Source organism: Lipophrys pholis (genome assembly GCF_963383615.2).
Source record: "Lipophrys pholis genome assembly, contig: SCAFFOLD_34, whole genome shotgun sequence".
In the NCBI taxonomy this organism is placed as follows: Eukaryota; Metazoa; Chordata; class Actinopteri; order Blenniiformes; family Blenniidae; genus Lipophrys; species Lipophrys pholis.
This window is the reverse complement of record NW_028292022.1, coordinates 292,501-316,500: the sequence shown is the minus strand read 5'-3', so window position 1 is coordinate 316,500 and position 24,000 is coordinate 292,501. Positions and strand designations below refer to the sequence as shown.

General features: G+C 53.8%; 1 protein-coding gene across 1 annotated transcript in view; it reads right to left on the bottom strand.

Annotated features, from left to right (window-relative positions):
- Nucleotides 1–20,794, bottom strand: part of focad (focadhesin) — a gene marked incomplete at its 3' end in the record, with an annotated part of 65,506 nt that extends 44,712 nt beyond the window's left edge. Inside the window, 13 exon segments of the mRNA XM_080493990.1 lie at nt 1,729–1,856; nt 3,730–3,831; nt 3,970–4,074; nt 5,904–6,164; nt 6,259–6,452; nt 8,710–9,007; nt 9,267–9,525; nt 9,662–9,763; nt 10,471–10,569; nt 14,938–15,095; nt 15,221–15,295; nt 17,741–17,819; nt 20,629–20,794. Of these exon segments, the coding sequence (XP_080350116.1) occupies nt 1,729–1,856; nt 3,730–3,831; nt 3,970–4,074; nt 5,904–6,164; nt 6,259–6,452; nt 8,710–9,007; nt 9,267–9,525; nt 9,662–9,763; nt 10,471–10,569; nt 14,938–15,095; nt 15,221–15,295; nt 17,741–17,797 (1,838 nt within the window). The 5' untranslated portion in view covers nt 17,798–17,819; nt 20,629–20,794.
- Between the last annotated feature and the right edge of the window lie 3,206 nt (nt 20,795–24,000).

Genomic DNA, 24,000 nt, shown 5'->3' with positions numbered 1-24,000 from the left:
AGCAGTCGTCTTACACCTCGGAACGTCTCCATGAAAGACACCAGCAGTCGTCTTACACCTCGGAACGTCTCCATGAAAGACACCAGCAGTCGTCTTACACCTCGGAACGTCTCCATGAAAGACACCAGCAGTCGTCTTACACCTCAGAACGTCTCCATGAAAGACACCAGCAGTCGTCTTACACCTCGGAACGTCTCCACCACTTCACTAAACGGGAACCTAATGTGGCTGCAGCCTCAAACAAACACTTGACAAATGCTCAAGCTGAAACCATTTTCATGACTGTCGCTCCGGATCAGAACAGGGACCAGAGGATACACCTGGTCCTGACGGGACCAGGGGAAAAACCTGGTCCTGACGGGACCAGGGGAAAAACCTGGTCCTGACGGGACCAGGGGATAGACCTCGTCCTGACGGGACCAGGGGAAAAACCTGGTCCTGACGGGGTCATGGGCTGAACAGCTGGCAGACGTGTTGTTCTGTGTGGGTGAGCTGCTCTGTGTGGGTGAGCGCTGCTCTGTGTGGGTGAGCTGCTCTATGTGGGTGAGCGCTGCTCTGTGTGGGTGAGCGCTGCTCTGTGTGGGTGAGCTGCTCTGTGTGGGTGAGCTGCTCTGTGTGGGTGAGCTGCTCTATGTGGGTGAGCACTGCTCTGTGTGGGTGAGCAGCTCTGTGTGGGTGAGCTGCTCTGTGTGGGTGAGCGCTGCTCTGTGTGGGTGAGCTGCTCTGTGTGGGTGAGCGCTGCTCTGTGTGGGTGAGCTGCTCTGTGTGGGTGAGCTGCTCTGTGTGGGTGAGCTGCTCTATGTGGGTGAGCTGCTCTATGTGGGTGAGCACTGCTCTGTGTGGGTGAGCAGCTCTGTGTGGGTGAGCTGCTCTGTGTGGGTGAGCTGCTCTATGTGGGTGAGCGCTGCTCTGTGTGGGTGAGCTGCTCTGTGTGGGTGAGCTGCTCTATGTGGGTGAGCACTGCTCTGTGTGGGTGAGCAGCTCTGTGTTGGTGAGCTGCTCTGTGTGGGTGAGCTGCTCTGTGTGGGTGAGCACTGCTCTGTGTGGGTGAGCAGCTCTGTGTGGGTGAGCTGCTCTGTGTGGGTGAGCTGCTCTGTGTGGGTGAGCACTGCTCTGTGTGGGTGAGCGCTGCTCTGTGTGGGTGAGCTACTCTGTGTGGGTGAGCGCTGCTTTGTGTGGGTGAGCTGCTCTGTGTGGGTCAGCGCTGCTCTGTGTGGGTGAGCTGCTGCTCTGTGTGGGTGAGCTGCTCTGTGTCGGTGAGCACTGCTCTGTGTGGGTGAGCTGCTCTGTGTGGGTGAGCTGCACTGTGTGGGTGAGCTGCTTTGTGTGGGTGAGCTGCTCTGTGTGGGTGAGCGCTGCTCTGTGTGGGTGATCGCTGCTCTGTGTGGGTGAGTGCTGCTCTGTGTGGCCGCCGCCCTTCGGTCATGTCTCCTCTGGGGCTTAATGGAGGAAGACTCTTCTCCTAACAAGCGACCAGAGGCGTGATGAAGCAGTACCAGTCGCTCCAGAGGGTCTGTAGAGTTTTATCCTACGAGTACACAAACGGCTCTGACGATCTTCATTAGATGAAGGCTTCAAATGACGTCTTTGCTCTTTTTGTGTTTTCAACAAAATAAAATCAATTAATAAAAACTGATACGACTGAAGACCGAGGCTCAGACTGACTGCATGGTGTGTGTGTGTGTGTGTGTGTGTGTGTGTGTGTGTGTGTGTGTGTGTGTGTCTCGCCTCTCTCTGCAGACGTCCCTCAGGCAGGCGGCTCTGGACAGGACCAGCTCCCACTGAGCGTCCCTCCCCGCCCCCACCCGGCTGTCCTGCTGACTCAGCAGACGCTGCAGCTCCGGGTACACTCGGTCCTTCAACAGAGCAGCAGAGGAAACATCAACATGTAGGACCACTGGACGGTATCACGTTGACCTTTGACCTCCAGGACCACTGGACGGTATCAATTTGACCTTTGACCTCCAGGACCACTGGACGGTATCAATTTGACCTTTGACCTCCAGGACCACTGGGCGGTATCACTTTGACCTCCAGGACCACTGGACGGCATCACTTTGACCTTTGACCTCCAGGACCACTGGACGGTATCACTTTGACCTCCAGGACCACTGGACGGCATCACTTTGACCTTTGACCTCCAGGACCACTGGACGGTATCACTTTGACCTCCAGGACCACTGGACGGTATCACTTTGACCTTTGACCTCCAGGACCACTGGACGGTATCAATTTGACCTTTGACCTCCAGGACCACTGGACGGTATCACGTTGACCTTTGACCTCCAGGACCACTGGACGGTATCACTTTGACCTTTGACCTCCAGGACCGCTGGACGGTATCAATTTGACCTTTGACCTCCAGGACCACTGGACGGTATCACGTTGACCTTTGACCTCCAGGACCACTGTGAGGAACCAGGGAGTTACCAGGACCAGGACTGATCCTTCACCTGCGTAATATTTCTAACTTCAGAACCACGTCGACTCAGAGTGACGCTGAGAAAGTAATCCTGTAATTTCCTTCCAGAGTAACTAAAGTAACTCTGTTGTCAGGGTGAGACAAGAACTGCTTCACAAGTCTTCAACTGGTGGAAAACACTGCAGCGAGAGTCCGGACAGGAAGTCCTGACAGGAAGTACTGACAGGAAGTCCTGATAGGAAGTCCTGACAGGAAGTCCTTATAGGAAGTCCTGACAGGAAGTACTGACAGGAAGTCCCAATAGGAAGTACTGACCGACACCAGAGAGATCACATCTCTTCTTCACCTGCTTCCTGGTCAATCTACAATAGAATGTAAAACCTTGATAACAATCAGCTCCATCACCTGTTAAAGACTCTTAGTCCATCTGATCCAGCAGAACTCAGGTTCTCTGTGCTGCCTCCTGGAGGTTCCTAGGTTCTCTACAGAACACTTGGTTCTCTGTGCTGCCCCCTGGAGGTTCCTAGGTTCTCTACAGAACACTTGGTTCTCTGTGCTGCCCCCTGGAGGTTCCTAGGTTCTCTACAGAACACTTGTTTCTCTGTGCTGCCCCCTGGAGGTTCCTAGGTTTTCTACAGAACACTTGGTTCTCTGTGCTGCCCCCTGGAGGTTCCTAGGTTCTCTACAGAACACTTGGTTCTCTGTGCTGCCCCCTGGAGGTTCCTAGGTTCTCTACAGAACACCTGGTTCTCTGTGCTGCCCCGTGGGGGTTCCTAGGTTTTCTACAGAACACTTGGTTCTCTGTGCTGCCCCCTGGAGGTTCCTAGGTTCTCTACAGAACACTTGGTTCTCTGTGCTGCCCCGTGGAGGTTCCTAGGTTTTCTACAGAACACTTGGTTCTCTGTGCTGCCCCCTGGAGGTTCCTAGGTTTTCTACAGAACACTTGGTTCTCTGTGCTGCCCCCTGGAGGTTCCTAGGTTCTCTACAGAACACTTGGTTCTCTGTGCTGCCCCCGTGGAGGTTCCTAGGTTCTCTACAGAACACTTGGTTCTCTGTGCTGCCCCCTGGAGGTTCCTAGGTTCTCTACAGAACACTTGGTTCTCTGTGCTGCCCCCTGGGGGTTCCTAGGTTCTCTACAGAACACTTGGTTCTCTGTGCTGCCCCGTGGGGGTTCCTAGGTTCTCTACAGAGAGCATGCTTTGAAAGAACCATGTTGTATTTGTCTTTAGAGATAAAAGTGAAGTGAATGTTTACTAGTTTCCACTGGATGAACGTGATCAACACAACCTTCATTCAGCTCCACAGACCTGCTTCTTCCACAGAGCTGCCATGAGGCGCATCGCCACCGCTCGCAGCTGGGGGGCGCCAGCCAGCATGTGCAGTGTTTGGAGGACCATGGGCACACAGAGCTGGAGATCAGAAACAAAGCTGGTTTAATTCCAGTGTCCGGCTGTGGACAGCCCAGAGGACAGCAGAAGAAGAAGGACGACATGAGGGAGTGCAGTGGGGGGGTCACGGGGGGTCCGGGAGGTCCGGGGGCTTCGCACCTTGTGGGTGCCGAGGTTTGGCAGACAGTTGAGCACAGCGTGAGCCAGGACCGGGTTCTCCTCTCTGGACAGCTTGAAGAGCAGGACGGGGAGGAGGGACGGGACCTGTGAGGACAAAACAGACACAGTGAAACCTCCCAGCTCACGCCCACACTTTAATTACTGCAACTCTGTTCAAATACAGCAGGGGGAGCTGTGGAGCAGGGGGAAGCCAGGTACAGGCTCGGGGGTGGGGGGTGGGGGGGTGGGGGAGGGGGTGGGTGGGTGGGTGGGGGGGGGGGGGGGGGGGTCTGTGGATGAGACGAACTCTTAAATGAGAAGAAAATCTTTTCAGGAACAGGAAGTTGCTGTTGATTGGCAGCATGAGGACCACAGCATGGAGGACGAGGACAAACGGCTTTAGATCCAGTGGAAGACGCTCCACGATGACCGTCAAGTTGCTCTAGTTTAGAAACGTCCCCACACACTGGAATAAGCTGTCCACAGCGTTTGGTTACGGCAGAGGGGACATGTGGGGGGGGACAGTTCCTGGGGAAGGACTGAACAACAGGACCTGTTTTCAGCTGGAGGCAGATGTGACTCCGGCGAGCAGCACCGAGGGGGCAATTAGAGGGTGGGGGTGTCGCAGGCGCCCACAGCAGCATGTGAGACTCTGCAGCTCCGGAGGGACGGAGGCTGGCAGGGACACCAAGTCTCCACACGCTGATTCCACAGCGGGATTAGATCCAGTCACAGCTCAGGATTATGACATCATCAGACGTGCTCACATGAAGCAGTTTAAAAACAGAAGATATCATTTGTCCTCAGACAGGAAGTTCTGGACCCTCAGGACCAGAACCAGCAGACCGAGGGACACAGTTTCTCCCTTATCAACTCTAGATCCCCCAGGCCCCCCCCCCAGACTCCCCCAGGACCCCCCCCGGCCCCCCCCGAACACCACTCCACCTCAAATGTTCTCAATCTTTCCAGTTTAGATAGTCCAGGATTTATTCCAGACCCATGGTTCTGGTGGACTGGATACCGGGCGACGTTTGGTTCCACTGAACACGTCCATGTGTTTCAACAAAACTTTGGGATTTGAAACCTGATCAGGTCCCTAATAAGCTGCAAGTCCTGGGGATCTTTCGGGGTCAATGTGGGGAGGGGTGGGGGTGGGGGTGGGGGCCGTTTGGATATCTTTGGTGGGGTCAATGGGAGGGGGTCCTTGAGGATATTTGTGGATCTATGTGGCTTTTGGAGTATAATTGGGGATCTTTGGGGTCTATAGGGGGATCTTTGGGGTTCTATGAGGGATCGTTGGGGGTCTATGGGGGAGATATTTGGGGTGTCTGAGAGGGGATCTTTGGGGGTCTGAGAGGGGATCTTTGGAGGTCTATGAGGGATCGTTGGGGGTCTATGGGGGAGATATTTGGGGTGTCTGAGAGGGGATCTTTGGGGGTCTGAGAGGGGATCTTTGGGGGTCTATGGGGGATCGCTGGGGGTCTATGGGGGAGATATTTGGGGGTCTGGGAGGGGATCTTTGGGGGTCTATGGGGATCTTTGGGGAGATCTTTGGAGGTCTATGAGGGATCGTTGGGGGTCTATGGGGGAGATATTTGGGGTGTCTGAGAGGGGATCTTTGGGGGTCTGAGAGGGGATCTTTGGGGGTCTATGGGGGATCGTTGGGGGTCTATGGGGAGATATTTGGGGGTCTGGGAGGGGATCTTTGGGGGTCTATGGGGGGATCGTTGGGGGTCTATGGGTGAGATATTTGGGGGGTCTCAGAGGGGATCTTTGTAGGTTTTTGAGGGGGTCTATGGGGGGATCTTTGGAGGTTTTTGAGGGGTTCTTCAGGGGGGTCTATAGGGGATCTTCGGGGCGTCTTTGAGGTCTATGGGGGGGATCTTTAGGGGGTCTAAGAGGGTCCTTGGGGCAGCAGCGGTGTGGATGTGTACCTGGCAGGGGTCCGCAGCGGCGACGGCAGACGTGGCTTCCAGCGCCAGACGGCAGACGTTTTCCTCAGCCGTGATCATGAGATGGGTGAGGATGAGGATGAGGCAGGGCGACAGGCGCTGGCTGGACGACACGGCAGAGCTGAGCGCCAGCAGCCAATCAGCCGCTGCGCCGCGGCGGCTGCTCACTTTGTGGAGGACGGACACAGAGAGGCTGAGCTCGCTGTACCAGGAAGTGAGAGGCAGAGGCAGCGTGGAGCTGAGCTGAGAGACAGGACAGGGAAGACGCAATCAAGACGTCTTCCTCACTTCAGAAAAAGACAAACAGAAGGAAGTGAGGCTGGGGGGGGGGGGTCACCTGCCGGGGGGGGGCCGCGGGCCGGCTGAGGCCGAGCAGCAGGCTGTGAGCCAGCGTCTGGTTCAGCCGCAGCGTCCGGGGCTCGGCCAGCAGCTCGGTGAGGCCGGCGCAGGACAGCAGCTGCAGCAGCGGCAGAACCAGGACCGCGGAGAACCAGGGACACTGCTGGGCCTGGTCCGACACCAAACTGACCGCTGGAACACGGGAAGACGCTTCAACACGCAGAACCAAAGGCCAATTCATGAATAACACCTGAGAACAGCTCCTCGATGACTGACGGGACGTCTCTGGTCTCCTAATCTGGAGACAGATTATGAGCTTCTCGTTGGACCCGACCCGGCGTCTTTAGCAGAATCTGTCTCCAGCACCTGCTCACGCAGCACAGTCCCTTCAGGTTCCTCCTCAAATCATTTGGGTTCCACATCAACAGATCATTTTCAGTTGGTCAGAAGATTTGACATGATTCAGAAACAGTCCAGATGTCCAGAAGACACATCTGTTGGTTTTATCACTTTGTAAGGTTTTAAAGATCTTGACTTAGAAATGATGTAAAACGTTTAATAAAGAATAGAAATGTAGATCTAAAGGACTCAGTGCAGATTGACACCGGAATATTAAGACCTAGTAGAACGGAGTTTTCATCAACGTCAGAGGTTATTCCAGGACTGTGTTGCTGCTTCCAGCTGGTTTAACTCCTCCTCCTCCCAGCTGGTTTAACTCCTCCTCCTCCCAGCTGGTTTAACTCCCCCTCCTCCCAGCTGGTTTAACTCCTCCTCCTTCCAGCTGGTTTAACTCCTCCCCCTTCCAGATGCTTGTTTTAACTCCTCCTCCTTACAGTTGGTTTAACTCCTCCTCCTTCCAGCTGCTTGATTTAACTCCTCCTCCTTACAGTTGGTTTAACTCATCCTCCTTCCAGCTGCTTGTTTTAACTCCTCCTCCTCCCAGCTGCTTGTTTTAACTCCTCCTCCTCCTCCTCCTCCCAGCTGGTTGAACTCCTCCTCCTTCCAGCTGGTTTAACTCCTCCCCCTTCCAGCTGGTTTAACTCCCCCCCCCCCCTTCCAGCTGCTTGTTTTAACTCCTCCTCCTCCCAGCTGCTTGTTTTAACTCCTCCTCCTCCTCCTCCTCCCAGCTGGTTGAACTCCTCCCCCTCCCAGCTGGTTGAACTCCTCCCCCTTCCAGCTGGTTTAACTCCTCCCCCTTCCAGCTGGTTTAACTCCTCCCCCTTCCAGCTGGTTTAACTCCTCCCCATTCCAGCTGGTTTAACCCCCCCCCCCCCCCCCCTTCCAGCTGCTTGGTTTAACTCCTCCTCCTTCCAGCTGCTTGGTTTAACTCCTCCTCCTTCCAGCTGGTCTAACTCCTCCTCCTCCCAGCTGCTTGTTTTAACTCCTCCTCCTTCCAGCTGGTTTAACTCCCCCTCCTTCCAGCTGGTTTAACTCCTCCTCCTTCCAGCTGCTTGTTTTAACTCCTCCTCCTCCCAGCTGCTGGTTTTAACTCCTCCTCCTTCCAGCTGGTTTAACTCCTCTTCCTTCCTCCTCCCAGCTGGTTTAACTCCCCCTTCCAGCTGGTTTAACTCATCTTCCTTCCTCCTTCCAGCTGGTTTAACTCCTCCTCCTTCCAGCTGGTTTCACTCCTCTTCCTTCCTCCTCCCAGCTGGTTTAACTACCCCTTCCAGCTGGTTTAACTCCCCCTTCCAGCTGGTTTAACTCCTCCTCCTTCCAGCTGGTTTCACTCCTCTTCCTTCCTCCTCCCAGCTGGTTTAACTACCCCTTCCAGCTGGTTTAACTCCCCCTTCCAGCTGGTTTAACTCCTCCTCCTTCCAGCTGGTTTAACTCCTCCTCCTTCCAGCTGGTTTCACTCCTCTTCCTTCCTCCTCCCAGCTGGTTTAACTACCCCTTCCAGCTGGTTTAACTCCCCCTTCCAGCTGGTTTAACTCCTCCTCCTTCCAGCTGGTTTAACTCATCTTCCTTCCTCCTTCCAGCTGGTTTAACTCCTCCTCCTCCCAGCTGGTTTAACTCCTCTTCCTTCCTCCTTCCAGCTGGTTTAACTCCGCCTCCTTACAGCCGGTTTAACTCCTCCTCCTCCCAGCTGGTTTAACTCCTCCTCCTCCCAGCTGGTTTAACTCCTCCTCCTCCCAGCTGGTTTAACTCCTCCCCCTTCCAGCTGGTTTAACTCCTCCCCCTTCCAGCTGGTTTAACTCCTCCTCCTCCCAGCTGGTTTAACTCCTCCTCCTCCCAGCTGGTTTAACTCCTCCAGACATGCTGGAGCTCAGGTCCTCGGGTCAGATGTTTAATCACTTTAATTTAATGTGCATGACCTTCACCTGTGTTCTGTGAGCAAATACACCAATAGTGTCCCTCATACGTCCCACCTCAGTACCGAGTACCAGACTGGGTGATACCGGGTCTGGGTCAGAGTCGTCACACATCAGAGGCTCAGAGTGAGCAGAGTTACCCAGACGGAGCAGGTCGGTCTGCTGGGCTGCAGGAGCCTCCAGCAGCAGCAGGGACACCCCCATGATCAGCTGGTCCACCGGCGCCCCCTGCCGGCAGGTGAGCAGGAGCTGCTGCATGAGGCCGAGGAGCGGCCGGCAGTCTGCGTTGAGCTGGAGGCAGCGCTGACAGGCACACAGCAGCTGCAGCAGCAGTGCAGCTCCCTCGGTTCTCCAGCAGTCTGCAGAAGCTCTGCGGAGGCCCTGGAGGACGACGTCCACGAAGCCACAGAGCTCCAGCACCGCCTCCACACTGTCCACCTGCAGAGGAGCACCGCGCAGCTCAGCCACACACACCTGACACACACCTGACACACACCTGACACACACCTGAACGCCTCAGAGGCTCACAACCAGGCAGTGGACGAGCTCCCAGGTCAGGGAGACAAGCAGAGCGTGGACAGAATCGGAACATAGAACATCCTTCAGAACGTTCAACCAGGTTCAGAAGACAGTTGATGATTTCAGAAAAGTGGATTCACACTCACTGGTGCTGGAGGGCACTGAGAGGGCGTCGTACCTGCATGTGTGGCACCAGCTGACAGAGGCAGAGCAGGAGGCTTTCTGACACCGCTGACGTCTTCTGGTCCTGGTCCTGGTCCTGGTCCTGGCCCTGGTCCTGGTCCTGGTCCTGGCTGGATGAGCCAGCTGCTGGATGCACAGGGAGCAGCACTCTGAGGAGGCTGTGTCGCAGCAGTGCATGCTGGGATTGCCTCTGAGGTTGACAGTACAGGTAACGCAGGAAGGGGACCAGCATGGTGACGTAGGCGGCTCGGGTTCTGGACGGAAAACAGAGACGGTCTTAACGTTCTCCTCAGGGTGTGTTGATCAATGGCTTTTACTGACGTAGAACTGATTTGGCATTAAGATCTTCCTGATTAAAAGAAGAGCTGAGTGAAGGATCAGCCTGCTTGCCTCTCTACAGCCTGCTGGATCAGGTCCTGGATCTCCAGCAGCAGCGCAGACCAGCAGTCCACCCGGTTCTCCAGAGCGGTGATGAATGGATGAGGGCTGCTCCTGCACCGAGGACACCACAGACACCAGCAGCTACATGAAGGACCTTGTCTTGTGAGTTGTGTTGGACAGTGTGTTTGTCTGGAGTTGGTCCATCGACAATCTGGTGACCAACCGAGTCGTACGCAGAAAAGAACTGTGAAGGTCCTCGTGTCTCCTCTTTGTTCCCTCGGACACACGGTCAGACAAACCTCTGCCTCTAGGGTCCGCCATTTTGAAATGTAGTGCTTGTGATCTGCCATTTCATTTGTAGCACGGGAAGCATGAGGAGCATGAGGAGCACGGGGAGCATGAGGAGCATGAGGTACACAAGGAACACAAGGAACACAACGAACACAACGAGCATGACGGACACGAGGAGCACGAGGGGCATGAGGAGCACGGGGAGCATGAGGGGCATGAGGAGCATGAGGTACACGAGGAACACAAGGAACACAACGAGCATGACGGACACGAGGAGCACGGGGGGCATGAGGAGCACGAGGGGCATGAGGAGCACGGGGGGCATGAGGAGCACGGGGGGCATGAGGAGCACGGGGAGCACGAGGGGCATGAGGAGCACGGGGGGCATGAGGAGCATGAGGAGCATGAGGTACACGAGGAACACAAGGAACACAACGAACACAACGAGCATGACGGACACGGGGAGCACGAGGAGCACGAGGAGCACGAGGAGCACGAGGAGCACGAGGAGCAAGGGAAACACTCACCTGATGGAGTAAGGACAGGTGTAGACGGTCTGTGAGGAGCTTTGGTCGACTTGCATCTGCAGCAGCTGTCTCAGGACTTTAACCAAACCCTGGACGTTCCTGGTGAGGACAACCACAGAGCACAGCTTGGAAACACAAATCACCATCCAAACACAGCGACATGGCGTTCACCACAGCGACATCACCTCAGTGACATGGCGTTCACCACAGCGACATCACCTCAGTGACATGGCGTTCACCACAGCGACATCACAACAGTGACATGACGTTCACCACAGCGACATCACAACAGTGACATGGCGTTCACCACAGTGACATCACCTCAGTGACATGGTGTTCACCACAGCGACATCACAACAGTGACATGGCGTTCACCACAGTGACATCACCTCAGTGACATGGCATTCACCACAGCGACATCACCACAGTGACATGGTGTTCACCACAGCCACATGACATTTACCACAGTGAAATGGCGTTCACCACAGTGACACAGCATTCACCACAGCGACATCACCTCAGTGACATGGAGTTAACCACAGCAACAACCCCAACGAACATCAACACAGTGACATGAGGTTCACCACAGCGACATGACGTTCACCTCAGTGACATGGCATTCACCACAGTGACATGGTATTCGCCACAGCGACATGGCGTACGCCACAGTGACATGATGTTCACCTAAGTGACATGACGTTCACCACAGCGACATCACCTCAGTGGCATGGCGTTTACCACGGCGACATCACCTCAGCGACATGGCGTTCACCACAAAGACATGACGTTCACCACAGCGGCCTGTTGTTCACCACAGCGACATCACCTCAGTGGCATGGCGTTCACCACAGCGACATCACCTCAGCAACATGGTGTTCACCACAAAGACATGACGTTCACCACAGTGGCATGTTGTTCACCACAGTGACATCACCTCAGTGGCATGGCGTTTACCACAGTGAAATGGCGTTCTCCCCAGTGACATGATGTTAACCACAGCGACATGACGTCCACACTGACATGTTTACCTCAGCGACATGACGTTCACCACAGCGACATGATGTCCACAGTGACATGACCTTCACCATAGTGACATGAGGTTCACCACCGCAACATGATGTTCACCACAGTGACATGACTTCCACAGCGACATAATGTTCACCACAGCGACATGGCGTATGCCACAGTGACATGACGTACGCTACAGTGACATGACGTCCACAGTGACATGACGTTCACCACAGCAACATCACCACAGTGACATGATGTTCACCACAAAGACATGACGTTCACCACAGTGACATGATGTTCACCACAGCGACATCACCTCAGTGACAAGGTGTTCAACACAGCGACATCACAACAGTGACATGACGTTCACCACAGCGACATCACATCAGCAACATGGCGTTCACCACAGCGACATGACATTCACCACCGTGACATGACGTTCACCACAGCGACATCACGTCAGTGTCATGGCGTTCACCACAGTGACACGACGTTCACCACAGCGACATGGCATTCACCACAGCGACATGTCGTTCATGACAGTGACGTCATATGACGTTCACTACAGCGGCATGACGTTCACCACAGTGACATGACGTCCACAGCGACATGAGGTTCACCATAGTGACATGACGTCCACACCGACATTATGTTCACCACAGCGACATGACGTTCACCACAGCGACATGAGGTTCACCACAGCGACATGACGTTCACCACAGTGACATGAGGTTCACCACAGCGACATGACGTTCACCACAGCGACATGAGGTTCACCACAGCGACATGACGTTCACCACAGTGACATGAGGTTCAACACAGCGACATGAGGTTCACCACAGCGACATGACTTCCACAGCGACATAATGTTCACCACAGCGACATGACTTCCACAGCGACATAATGTTCACCACAGCGGCATGACTTCCACAGCGACATAATGTTCACCACAGCGACATGACTTCCACAGTGACATGAGGTTCACCACAGCGACATGACTTCCACAGCGACATAATGTTCACCACAGCGGCATGACTTCCACAGCGACATAATGTTCACCACAGCGGCATGACTTCCACAGCGACATAATGTTCACCACAGCGACATGACTTCCACAGCGACATAATGTTCACCACAGCGGCATGACTTCCACAGCGACATAATGTTCACCACAGCGACATGACTTCCACAGCGACATAATGTTCACCACAGTGACATGACTTCCACAGTGACATAATGTTCACCACAGCGACATGACTTCCACAGTGACATGACGTTCACCACAGCGACATGACATTCACCATAGTGACATGAGGTTCACCACAGCGACATGACGTTCACCACAGTGACATGACGTTCACCACAGTGACATGACGTTCACCACAGCGACATGACATTCACCATAGTGACATGAGGTTCACCACAGCGACATGACGTTCACCACAGCGACATGACATTCACCATAGTGACATGAGGTTCACCACAGCGACATGACGTTCACCACAGCGACATGACATTCACCATAGTGACATGAGGTTCACCACAGCGACATGACGTTCACCACAGTGACATGACGTTCACCACAGTGACATGACGTTCACCACAGCGACATGACATTCACCATAGTGACATGAGGTTCACCACAGCGACATGACGTTCACCACAGCGACATGACATTCACCATAGTGACATGAGGTTCACCACAGCGACATGACGTTCACCACAGCGACATGACATTCACCATAGTGACATGAGGTTCACCACAGCGACATGACGTTCACCACAGTGACATGACGTTGCAGTGGAGGAAAACCACTAGGCTCCATCAGAACAGCCTGGAGCCTCTCACATCACATTCCAGAACGTGTTCTCTGTACAGAACGTCCAAACACAGAACTGCCTTCACCTCATCAACATGAGCATTTCTTTACGTTCTCTCTTCCCTCTGCAGTTTTAAGAACCAGACTCATCAGCACTGCGTTTCTATTGTCATGTGAATAAATGAAATGTATTTCTTTTAAATCTAAAATGAAATTAAGAGCGAATATAATTTGACATCAAACAGAAAAGGATTGAGAGGATGTTGAATCTCTCAAGATTTTCTCGCAGGGACAATGCTAAATGCTAACATGCTAATCTCTAGAGGACTGCAGGGACAATGCTAAATGCTAACATGCTAATCTCTAGAGGACTGCAGGGACAATGCTAAATGCTAACATGCTAACCTCTAGAGGACTGCTCCATGTAAAATGTTTCAATTAAAGATCCCTCCTGTCTCGAATAAACCTACCCAGCCTGAACCTCACCAGCATGGACCTCACCAGCCTCAACCTCACCAGCCTGAACCTCACCAGCATGGACCTGCCCAGCCTGAACCTCACCAGCCTGAACCTCACCAGCCTGGACCTCACCAGCCTGGACCAACCCAGCCTGAACCTCACCAGCCTGAACCTCACCAGCCTGGACCTCACCAGCCTGGACCAACCCAGCCTGAACCTCACCAGCCTGGTCCTCACCAGCCTCAACCTCACCAGCCTGGACCTCACCAGCCTGGACCAACCCAGCCTGAACCTCACCAGCCTGGTCCTCACCAGCCTGAACCTCACCAGCCTGGACCTCACCAGCCTGAACCTCACCAGCGTGAACCTCATCAGCCTGGACCAACCCAGCCCTAAACGTACCAGCCTGGACCTCACCAGCCTGGTCCTCACCAGCCTGGACCTCACCAGCCTGGTCCTCACCAGCCTCAACCTCACCAGCCTGAACCTCACCAGCCTGGACCTCACCAGCCTGAACCTCACCAGCGTGAACCTCATCAGCCTGGACCAACCCAGCCCTAAACGTACCAGCCTGGACCTCACCAGCCTGGTCCTCACCAGCCTGGTCCTCACCAGCCTGGACCTCACCAGCCTGGTCCTCACCAGCCTGGTCCTCACCAGCGTGAACCTCATCAGCCTGGACCAACCCAGCCCTAAACGTACCAGCCTGGACCTCACCAGCCTGGTCCTCACCAGCCTGGTCCTCACCAGCATGGACCTCACCAGCCTGGACCTCACCAGCCTGGTCCTCACCAGCCTGGACCTCACCAGCCTGGTCCTCACCAGCCTGGACCTCACCAGCCTGGACCTCACCAGCCTGGTCCTCACCAGCCTGGACCTCACCAGCCTGGTCCTCACCAGCCTGGACCTCACCAGCCTGGACCTCACCAGCCTGGACCTCACCAGCCTGGTCCTCACCAGCCTGGACCTCACCAGCCCGGTCCTGATTGACTGCACAGATGTGAACTTGCGACAGAAGATATAATTGCCTCTCATGATTTTCATCATTAATCTAATTACTTATAATTAAATGGACGTTTGTCCTGGCAGTGTCATTTTGACCAGGAGCTACTGACCAATCAGGAGGAGCCAACCATCACTTCTGCACCTCATTGTTTCAGGTATTCTGTCTGCGTACCTGGCGGACGGCAGCAGGTTGAGGACGCTGTTGAGGACGTGGTCCAGGTCTGCATGGTCCTGATCCACCAGGAGAACCAGAGCTTCACAGCAAGAAGAGCGAACCATGGAACTACTATCAGTACAGCACTGATCCCACAGAGTCTGCAGAGCTGGACCCTGATGGGGTGGGGGGGGGGGGGGGGGGGGGGGGGGTAGAGACAAAGACAGAGACAAAGAGAGATCAGGATCAGGATCAGGATCAGGATCAGACAGTCACTCCCACAGTTCATGTCTTCCCTCACCTGGGTGGAGGCCGCAGTGATTTTTCCACCTGAGCCATTTTCCTTCAGAACAGCAGCAACAAGGGTTCTCACCGTCTGGAGGAACAACGGAACGTTACTGTGATTATCAACGGTACCACGTTCTGTCAACGGTATTGATCAGTTTCTCATGGTCTCAGACAGGACTGGTCTCTGGTCTGATCCTGTTCTGGTCTCAGACAGGTTCCACTCCCTTCATGTTCACGACTCTTCAGCTCAGACTAAAGTTAAACCTGGAGTTCCTCAGGGTTCTGTCTCAGGACCTCCACTCCTCACGTTCTACCTCCTTCCTGTCCAAAGGTGATCAGGAAACACTCCAGGAACTTACATTGATATGCAGATGATACACTAATCTACTGATCAGAGAAACCAGATGATACACTAATCTACTGATCAGAGAAACCAGATGATACACTAATCTACTGATCAGTGAAACCAGATATACACTAATCTATTGATCAGTGAAACCAGATGATACACTAATCTATTGATCAGAGAAACCAGATGATACACTAATCTACTGATCAGTGAAACCAGATCTGAACTTCCTGCTGGTGAACTCATAAACCACAAGTTGTTGTATTTGGCAGAGAAATGATGTAAACATGTAGAACCTTTGACCTTTGACCTCCAGTACCAGGGTGAGGAAGCTTGACCAGAACCTGGATTATTCTATTAAGGTTATTAAAGTTAAGAGGTTTCTCTGTCACTAGTCAACGACAGGAAAACTCTCCTACTCACTCTTTTAAAAAGGTGTGTGTGTGTGTGTGTGTAATCTAAGGGGCCATTCTCATTGGATAGTCTGGGACTTGGTTCACTTGGGGGGGGGGGGGGGGGGGGGGGGGGGGGGGTCCCCCAGCCCCTCTTCCTTTGGTTCGGTGGCATTCACATTGACTTTAGAGGAGGGTTCTGGGCCTCAGATCCTGGAGGTGCAGCCCTGCATGTTGTCCACGTCGAGTGCAGTGAGGCTGGTTCTCTGGCGTTGAGCTGAACGTGGTGAGGAACCATCAGAACATTCAGGGGAGGGAGGAACATGGAGAACATGCAGGACTGCACCTCCAGGCTCTGAGGCAGAGACCCGATCAAACCTGGAACATGTCCTGCAGTCACACCAGCTGCTGTTAGGGGGCGCTGTCGCCTGAAACAAACACTGACCAGAGAGGAAGTGAAGAAGAAACACGGCTCATTGATTGGTCCAGACCGAAAGAGGAAGTCCCGCCCCTTTAGCCCGTGGTGGCTAGGCTAGTTAGCTTGTGGCTAATGGGTAGCTACAAACAAACCGTGATATAAAGTCTTCAGACCAGAGATCAATGAGTCCTCCTCTCTACTTCCTCCTCTCTGCTTCTTCCTCTCTACTTCCTCTTCTCTACTTCCTCCTCACTACTTCCTCCTCTCTGCTTCCTCCTCTCTACTTCTTCCTCTCTACTTCCTCTTCTCTACTTCCTCTTCTCTACTTCCTCCTCTCTGCTTCCTCCTCTCTACTTCTTCCTCTCTACTTCCTCCTCTCTACTTCTTCCTCTCTACTTCCTCTTCTCTACTTCCTCCTCTCTACTTCCTCCTCTCTACTTCCTCCTCTCTACTTCTTCCTCTCTACTTCCTCTTCTCTACTTCCTCCTCTCTGCTTCCTCCTCTCTATTTCCTCCTCTCTGCTTCCTCCTCACTACTTCCTCCTCACTATTTCCTCCTCTCTACTTCCTCTTCTCTACTTCCTCGTCACTATTTCCTCCTCACTACTTCCTCCTCACTACTTCCTCCTCACTACTTCCTCCTCTCTACTTCCTCTTCTCTACTTCCTCCTCTCTATTTCCTCCTCTCTGCTTCCTCCTCACTCCCACCTCCTCTCTACTTCCTCCTCTCTACTTCCTCCTCTCTACTTCTTCCTCTCTACTTCCTCTTCTCTACTTCCTCCTCTCTGCTTCCTCCTCTCTATTTCCTCCTCTCTATTTCCTCCTCTCTGCTTCCTCCTCTCTATTTCCTCCTCTCTGCTTCCTCCTCACTACTTCCTCCTCACTATTTCCTCCTCTCTACTTCCTCTTCTCTACTTCCTCGTCACTATTTCCTCCTCACTACTTCCTCCTCACTACTTCCTCCTCACTACTTCCTCCTCTCTACTTCCTCTTCTCTACTTCCTCCTCTCTGCTTCCTCCTCTCTATTTCCTCCTCTCTGCTTCCTCCTCACTCCCACCTCCTCTCTACTTCCTCCTCTCTGCTTCCTCCTCACTACTTCCTCCTCACTACTTCCTCCTCTCTACTTCCTCCTCTCTGCTTCCTCCTCACTACTTCCTCCTCACTACTTCCTCGTCACTACTTCCTCCTCACTACTTCCTCCTCTCTACCTCTTCCTCACTCCACCATCAGTCATATCTTTATTCCCAAAGGGTTTTACCCTGAAGAGCCTCTAGTCTGGCTCCAACAGGAGACCCTGCGTGAAGTGGTCCAGGTTTGGCCTGATGTTTGATGCCTGCTGTGATTCATGAGGGTGGGCGGAGTCAGTCGTCATACCTGCGCCTGTATGACGGGGCTGTTGAAGAGGAGGCGTGTCTTCAGAGCCTCGGTCATGTCTGCAGGTCTGGGTGCAGGTCTGGGTGCAGGTCTGGGAACAGAAGAAATCCACACAAGGTCAGATGATCACACCCAGTATCGGACTGGACCAGGAGCCCCCCTCCCAGACTGGACCGGGAGCCCCCCCCTCCCAGACTGGACCGGGATCTCTCTACTCACACTCCTCCACCACAGCCTCTCTACTCACTCCTCCACCACAGCCTCTCTACTCGCACTCCTCCACCACTCCCCAACAGCCTCTCTACTCACTCCTCCACCACAGCCTCTCTACTCACACTCCTCCACCACAGCCTCTCTACCCACCCTCCTCCACCACAGTTTCTCTGCTCCCTCCTCCAAAAGAGCATCTCTTCTCACACTCCTCCACCACAGCCTCTCTAGTCACACTCCTCCACCACAGCCTCTCTGCTCCCTCCTCCACCTCAGCCTCTCTGCTCCCTCCTCCACCACAGCCTCTCTGCTCACACTCCTCCACCACAGCCTCTCTGCTCCCTCCTCCACCTCCACAGCCTCTCTGCTCCCTCCTCCACCTCCACCACAGCCTCTCTTGTCCCTGCTCCACCTCAGCCTCTCTGCTCCCTGCTCCACCTCAGCCTCTCTGCTCCCTCCTCCACCTCAGCCTCTCTGCTCCCTCCTCCACCTCCACCTCAGCCTCTCTGCTCCCTCCTCCACCACAGCCTCTCTGCTCCCTGCTCCACCACAGCCTCTCTGCTCCCTCCTCCACCCTTGCCTCTCTGCTCCCTGCTCCAACACAGCCTCTCTGCTCCCTCCTCCACCTCAGCCTCTCTGCTCACACTCCTCCACCACAGCCTCTTTGCTCCCTCCTCCACCTCCACAGCCTCTCTGCTCCCTCCTCCACCACAGCCTCTCTGCTCCCTCCTCCACCTCAGCCTCTCTGCTCCCTCCTCCACCAGAGCCTCTCTGCTCCCTCCTCCACCCTTGCCTCTCTGCTCCCTGCTCCACCACAGCCTCTCTGCTCCCTCCTCCACCCAGCCTCTCTGCTCCCTGCTCCACCTTAGCCTCTCTGCTCCCTGCTCTACCTCAGCCTCTCTGCTCCTTCCTCCACCTCAGCCTCTCTGCTCCCTGCTCCACCTCAGCCTCTTGGGTCCCTCATCCACCTCCACCACAGCCTCTCTGCTCCCTCCTCCACCTCAGCCTCTCTGCTCCCTGCTCCACCTTAGCCTCTCTGCTCCCTCCTCCACCTCCACCACAGCCTCTCTGCTCCCTCCTCCACCTCAGCCTATCTGCTCCCTGCTCCACCTCAGCCTCTCTGCTCCACCTTAGCCTGTCTGCTCCCTCCTCCACCACAGCCTCCACCTCAGCCCCTCTTCTCCCTCCTCCACCTCTGCTCCCTGCTCTACCTCAGCCTCTCTGCTCCCTCCTCCACCTCAGCCTCTCTGCTCCCTGCTCCACCACAGCCTCTCTGCTCCCTCCTCCACCTCCACCTGAGCCTCTCTGCTCCCTGCTCCACCACAGCCTCTCTGCTCCCTCCTCCACCTCTGCTCCCTGCTCCACCTCAGCCTCTCTGCTCCCTCCTCCACCACAGCCTCTCTGCTCCCTCCTCCACCTCAGCCTCTGCTCCCTGCTCCACCACAGCCTCTCTGCTCCCTCCTCCACCACAGCCTCTCTGCTCCCTGCTCCACCTCAGCCTCTCTGCTCCCTCCTCCACCTCAGCCTCTCTGCTCCCTGCTCCACCTTAGCCTCTCTGCTCCCTGCTCCACCTCTGCTCCACCTCAGCCTCTGCTCCCTCCTCCTTCTCCACCACAGCCTCTCTGCTCCCTGCTCCACCTCAGCCTCTCTGCTAACTCTCAGCCTCTTTGCTCCCTCCTCCACCTCAGCCTCTCTGCTCCCTGCTCTACCTCAGCCTCTCTGCTCCCTCCTCCACCTCCACCACAGCCTCTCTGCTCCCTGCTCCACCACAGCCTCTCTGCTCCCTCCTCCACCTCAGCCTCTCTGCTCCCTGCTCCACCTCAGCCTCCCTGCTCCACCTCAGCCTCTCTGCTCCACCTTAGCCTCTCTGCTCCCTGCTCTACCTCAGCCTCTCTGCTCCCTCCTCCACCTCCACCACAGCCTCTCTGCTCCCTGCTCCACCTCAGCCTCTCTGCTCCACCTCAGCCTCTCTGCTCCCTGCTCCACCTCAGCCTCCCTGCTCCACCACAGCCTCTCTGCTCCCTGCTCCACCTCAGCCTCCCTGCTCCACCACAGCCTCTCTGCTCCCTGCTCCACCTCAGCCTCTCTGCTCCCTCCTCCACCTCAGCCTCTCTGCTCCCTGCTCTACCTCAGCCTCTCTGCTCCCTCCTCCACCTCCACCACAGCCTCTCTGCTCCCTGCTCCACCACAGCCTCTCTGCTCCCTCCTCCACCTCCACCTCAGCCTCCCTGCTCCACCTCTGCTCCCTGCTCCACCACAGCCTCTCTGCTCCCTCCTCCACCTCAGCCTCTCTGCTCCCTGCTCCACCTCAGCCTCTCTGCTCCCTGCTCCACCTCAGCCTCTCTGCTCCCCCTCAGCCTGCAGTCTGGCCTGCCGGCCAGTGGGACCCAGTGTTTGCTGTGTTGTGGGTCAAGAGGCTGTTTGAAGTCGCGGGTCACAGAGACCTTGAAAGGCTTGTTGACCAAACAGAGCCAGAAGCTTCTGCAGCATTTTGACCTCCCGCTCAGACAATGTGGGCCGGCTGGACTGCTAGCGCTGCACTAGCAATACAAGTGAGGACAAAGCCGCAGCGGCGTTGAGCTCAGAGCTTTAGAAAAGCCGCGGTGAGGCTTTAGTGCAGGAGCGTCCACGCAGCAGCAGGCGGGATCCACTCAGGTGAGGTACAACTCTCTTCTTACCCCGCGTCTCTTCACGGGTCGCCGCTGCAGCGCTCCTCGCTCTGCCGCCTCCTCGGGTCCTTCCAGGCCTTGAGAGGACGTCCTCAATGTTCCTGGAGATCCACTTTACCTGGACAGGGAGCAGGAAGTTCTCCAGGAGACACAGTCCCGAGGTGGACGCTTGTCCCTGAAACACAAAGTGTGTTCAGACCTCCTGGTGACCCCCGTTCACCACTCCGTCCCCTCGTGCAGCCTGCTGAGGCTGGAGTACTCGAGTACAGCCGCTGGGAGTTTATTGCTGCAGAGCGGAGTTTACTTGAGTACTGCGGTGGAGAGGAGTTTACTCGAGTACTTCGTGGACCTCTAACCACACAGCTGATTCATTGCTGATCAGTAAAAACTGCACATAGAAGCCTTTAAACTGAAGTAGTACTCAGTATTTTACACACACGCTGGGAGGCCCTGAGTCAAAGTACAACAAGTACAACAGATTTCTTGTTGTTTTTTATATATAATCTCTTTAAAGATCATCTAGTTCCAGTACGAGTCGCTGTTGTGACTTCCTCCTGAGAAACACTTTATTAGAAACACCTCCAGCGCGTACTCAGATTACCTTCAGAAATACTTTGACGTTACGTTACGGTGACCAGGTGGTATTTAGAAGGAGTGGTGGGTACTCCAGATTACCGACCACTCTATAAAAACTAACATAGAGTTACAGTAGAAAGTCAATCATCGCATCATAATTAAGAACTGGACTGATAAAAGTGGAGCAGCTGAGATAATCCAAACTACAACCTGGGAATTATGCAAATGAAGCAACGACCAGGTAACAGAACTAATCACTATGGTGGGTCACCAGGATATCTGAAAAGGGGTTTGGTGGGGAAATGGGATTTGATGAGGTTCCTGACAGCAGCTGGTGGTTCTGGAGGTTCTATGAGACTTGATGTCATGACAAAGTCATTAAAGTCATGATGGAGATGATGAAGATGATGGAGATGATGCTGCAGCGTCACTCATCCAGCAGCCAGTAAGACTAACTGAGCAAGAACATTTAAACTAATTCATCTTCATCAAATCCACTGAGGCCGGATTGAGGGAAGGGTATTACTACTTGAAACAGCTGGTTAAGTGATGCTGTGCGAGCTGCTGTGTTGTAACTGCACGTGAGAGAAGACAGAATCGACACATTTCTAAACGGACTTCCGGGAAGCTTCCTCCCGCTAGCCACGGAGCTAACGCAAGTTTCCTTTTCACACCGGTGTCAGCGGCCAGCACATTACTCTAATGTATTCTAAATAAAACCGTCAGCTCAAATCCACTCCGGCCGATTTGAAGAGCAGCTGCTACTAGTTTAGAAAACTGATTTTATATTTCTGTGTGAGTTTCTGTGTTTGACCTGCACGTAACAGAAGACTGAGTCGGCAGATTTTTAAACACAATTCCTTCATCAGATTCATCCCACTGGCCAAGTTTCTTCTTCACAATACAGTCCATCGGCTATCATTTTACACCCGGCTGAAATCCACTCGGGCCGTATTAAAGAACACTCGTGACTAGTCTATAAAACTTATATTCTATTGCTGTGTGAGCTGCTGTGTTCATGCTGCAGGTAAGACAAGACAGATTTGACACATTCCTTAACGGGGTTCCACCCAGCTAGCCACGGAGCTACAACACTCTGTCACTGGACTCAATGTTTCCGAAACATTACGACGCAAACTTCTCTTCACTTTCAGCTTCTTCTCGGGACAAAGTGAACAAACTGGTGAGCTGCAATCAAACTGCTGAACTTTCCCCACCGGCTACAACACGTGGTTAGAATGGAGGAGATTTACTGTCTGGAGCTCCGAGATGAAGACACGCGCTGTCCACTTCAAAGTGTCGCCACGGAAACAACACACACCCCCGCGCGCGCGCGCGCACACACACACACACACACACACACACACACACACACACACACACACACACACACACACACACACACACACACACACACACACACACACACACGGACCCAGAACTCCAGTCATTACCATGAGCCATTATCACACATAGACCTATGGCAGTAGGTCACACTGTTTACACAAGTAGACTCAGGCATGCAAAGTAAAGCAATGTGTGTAAATACATGTAGGGTACCTTATTGGAGTTTATATATGTTTATATATGTCTCTCCATGACTCTCACCGCAGTCACATTTTAACTGTTGCATACATTTTGACTGATTTTCCTGCGGGTCCGTGAACGCAGCACTGTTACACTGAAGATGCTGCCACCTGATTGAACGTTAGAGCGGCTGCTTTCCTCTGATTGGCTCCGAGGCGGGACCGAGCTGAGCATGCGCAGTCAGTCAGGCGCGTCAGTTTCACAACAGTGAAAAGTTCCGGAAACAGAAACACTCCAAAATAAAAGGTTTAAATATTCTTTCTGTCAACAAACTCTCCTATATTCTGGTAGAAATTAAATTAAGAAAACTATAAAGTGATTTAAAATAACAAACGAGCCACATTACGGCCTGCTAATGAAATTAAGAAGAGATTTTTACAAACATCACATATTAAAAAAGAAAAGAAAATACTTTTTTAATCCCGAAGGGAAATTTACAGCCACACAGAAAAGAATATAATAATATGAAAGAAGTAACAAATCAATATCAGATGTGGAAATATTGTTTTGTACAACGCTTAACAGTGAATACATACATACATACATACATACATACATACATTTTCAAGAAGACAAATACAGTCTGAAGGAAGGAGCTCCTGATGTGGATCAGGACCTCATGGAGGACTGAGACCTGGTTCAGGATGAACCTCAGTTTGTACTGGATCTCCTGTACAGAGTCCACCTCCTCCACATCACTGGACTTTCTGATGAGTTCCTCCAACCTGTTGGAGTCTTCATGTCTCAATGACTGGAGGAATGAGGGTCTTCAGGTGGTCTGGGGGTCTTCAGGTGGTCTGGACTCAATGACTGGATGAATGAGGGTCTTCATGTGGTCTGGGGGTCTTCGGGTGGTCTGGGCTCAATGACTGGATGAATGAGGGTCTTCAGGTGGTCTGGGGGTCTTCGGGTGGTCTGGGCTCAATGACTGGATGAATGAGGGTCTTCAGGTGGTCTGGGGGTCTTCAGGTGGTCTGGGCTCAATGACTGGATGAATGAGGGTCTTCAGGTGGTCTGGGGGTCTTCAGGTGGTCTGGGCTCAATGACTGGATGAATGAGGGTCTTCGGGTGTGTATTGACTCGTCTCTGGTTCAGCTAAAAGCTTCCTGGTCCATGAAGACCATGAGGTCAACTGGTCCATGAAGACCATGAGGCCTGGTGGTCCAGCACCAGACCAGCTGATGGAAACGGTTCCTGATGGTCTAAGGAGACTCTTGG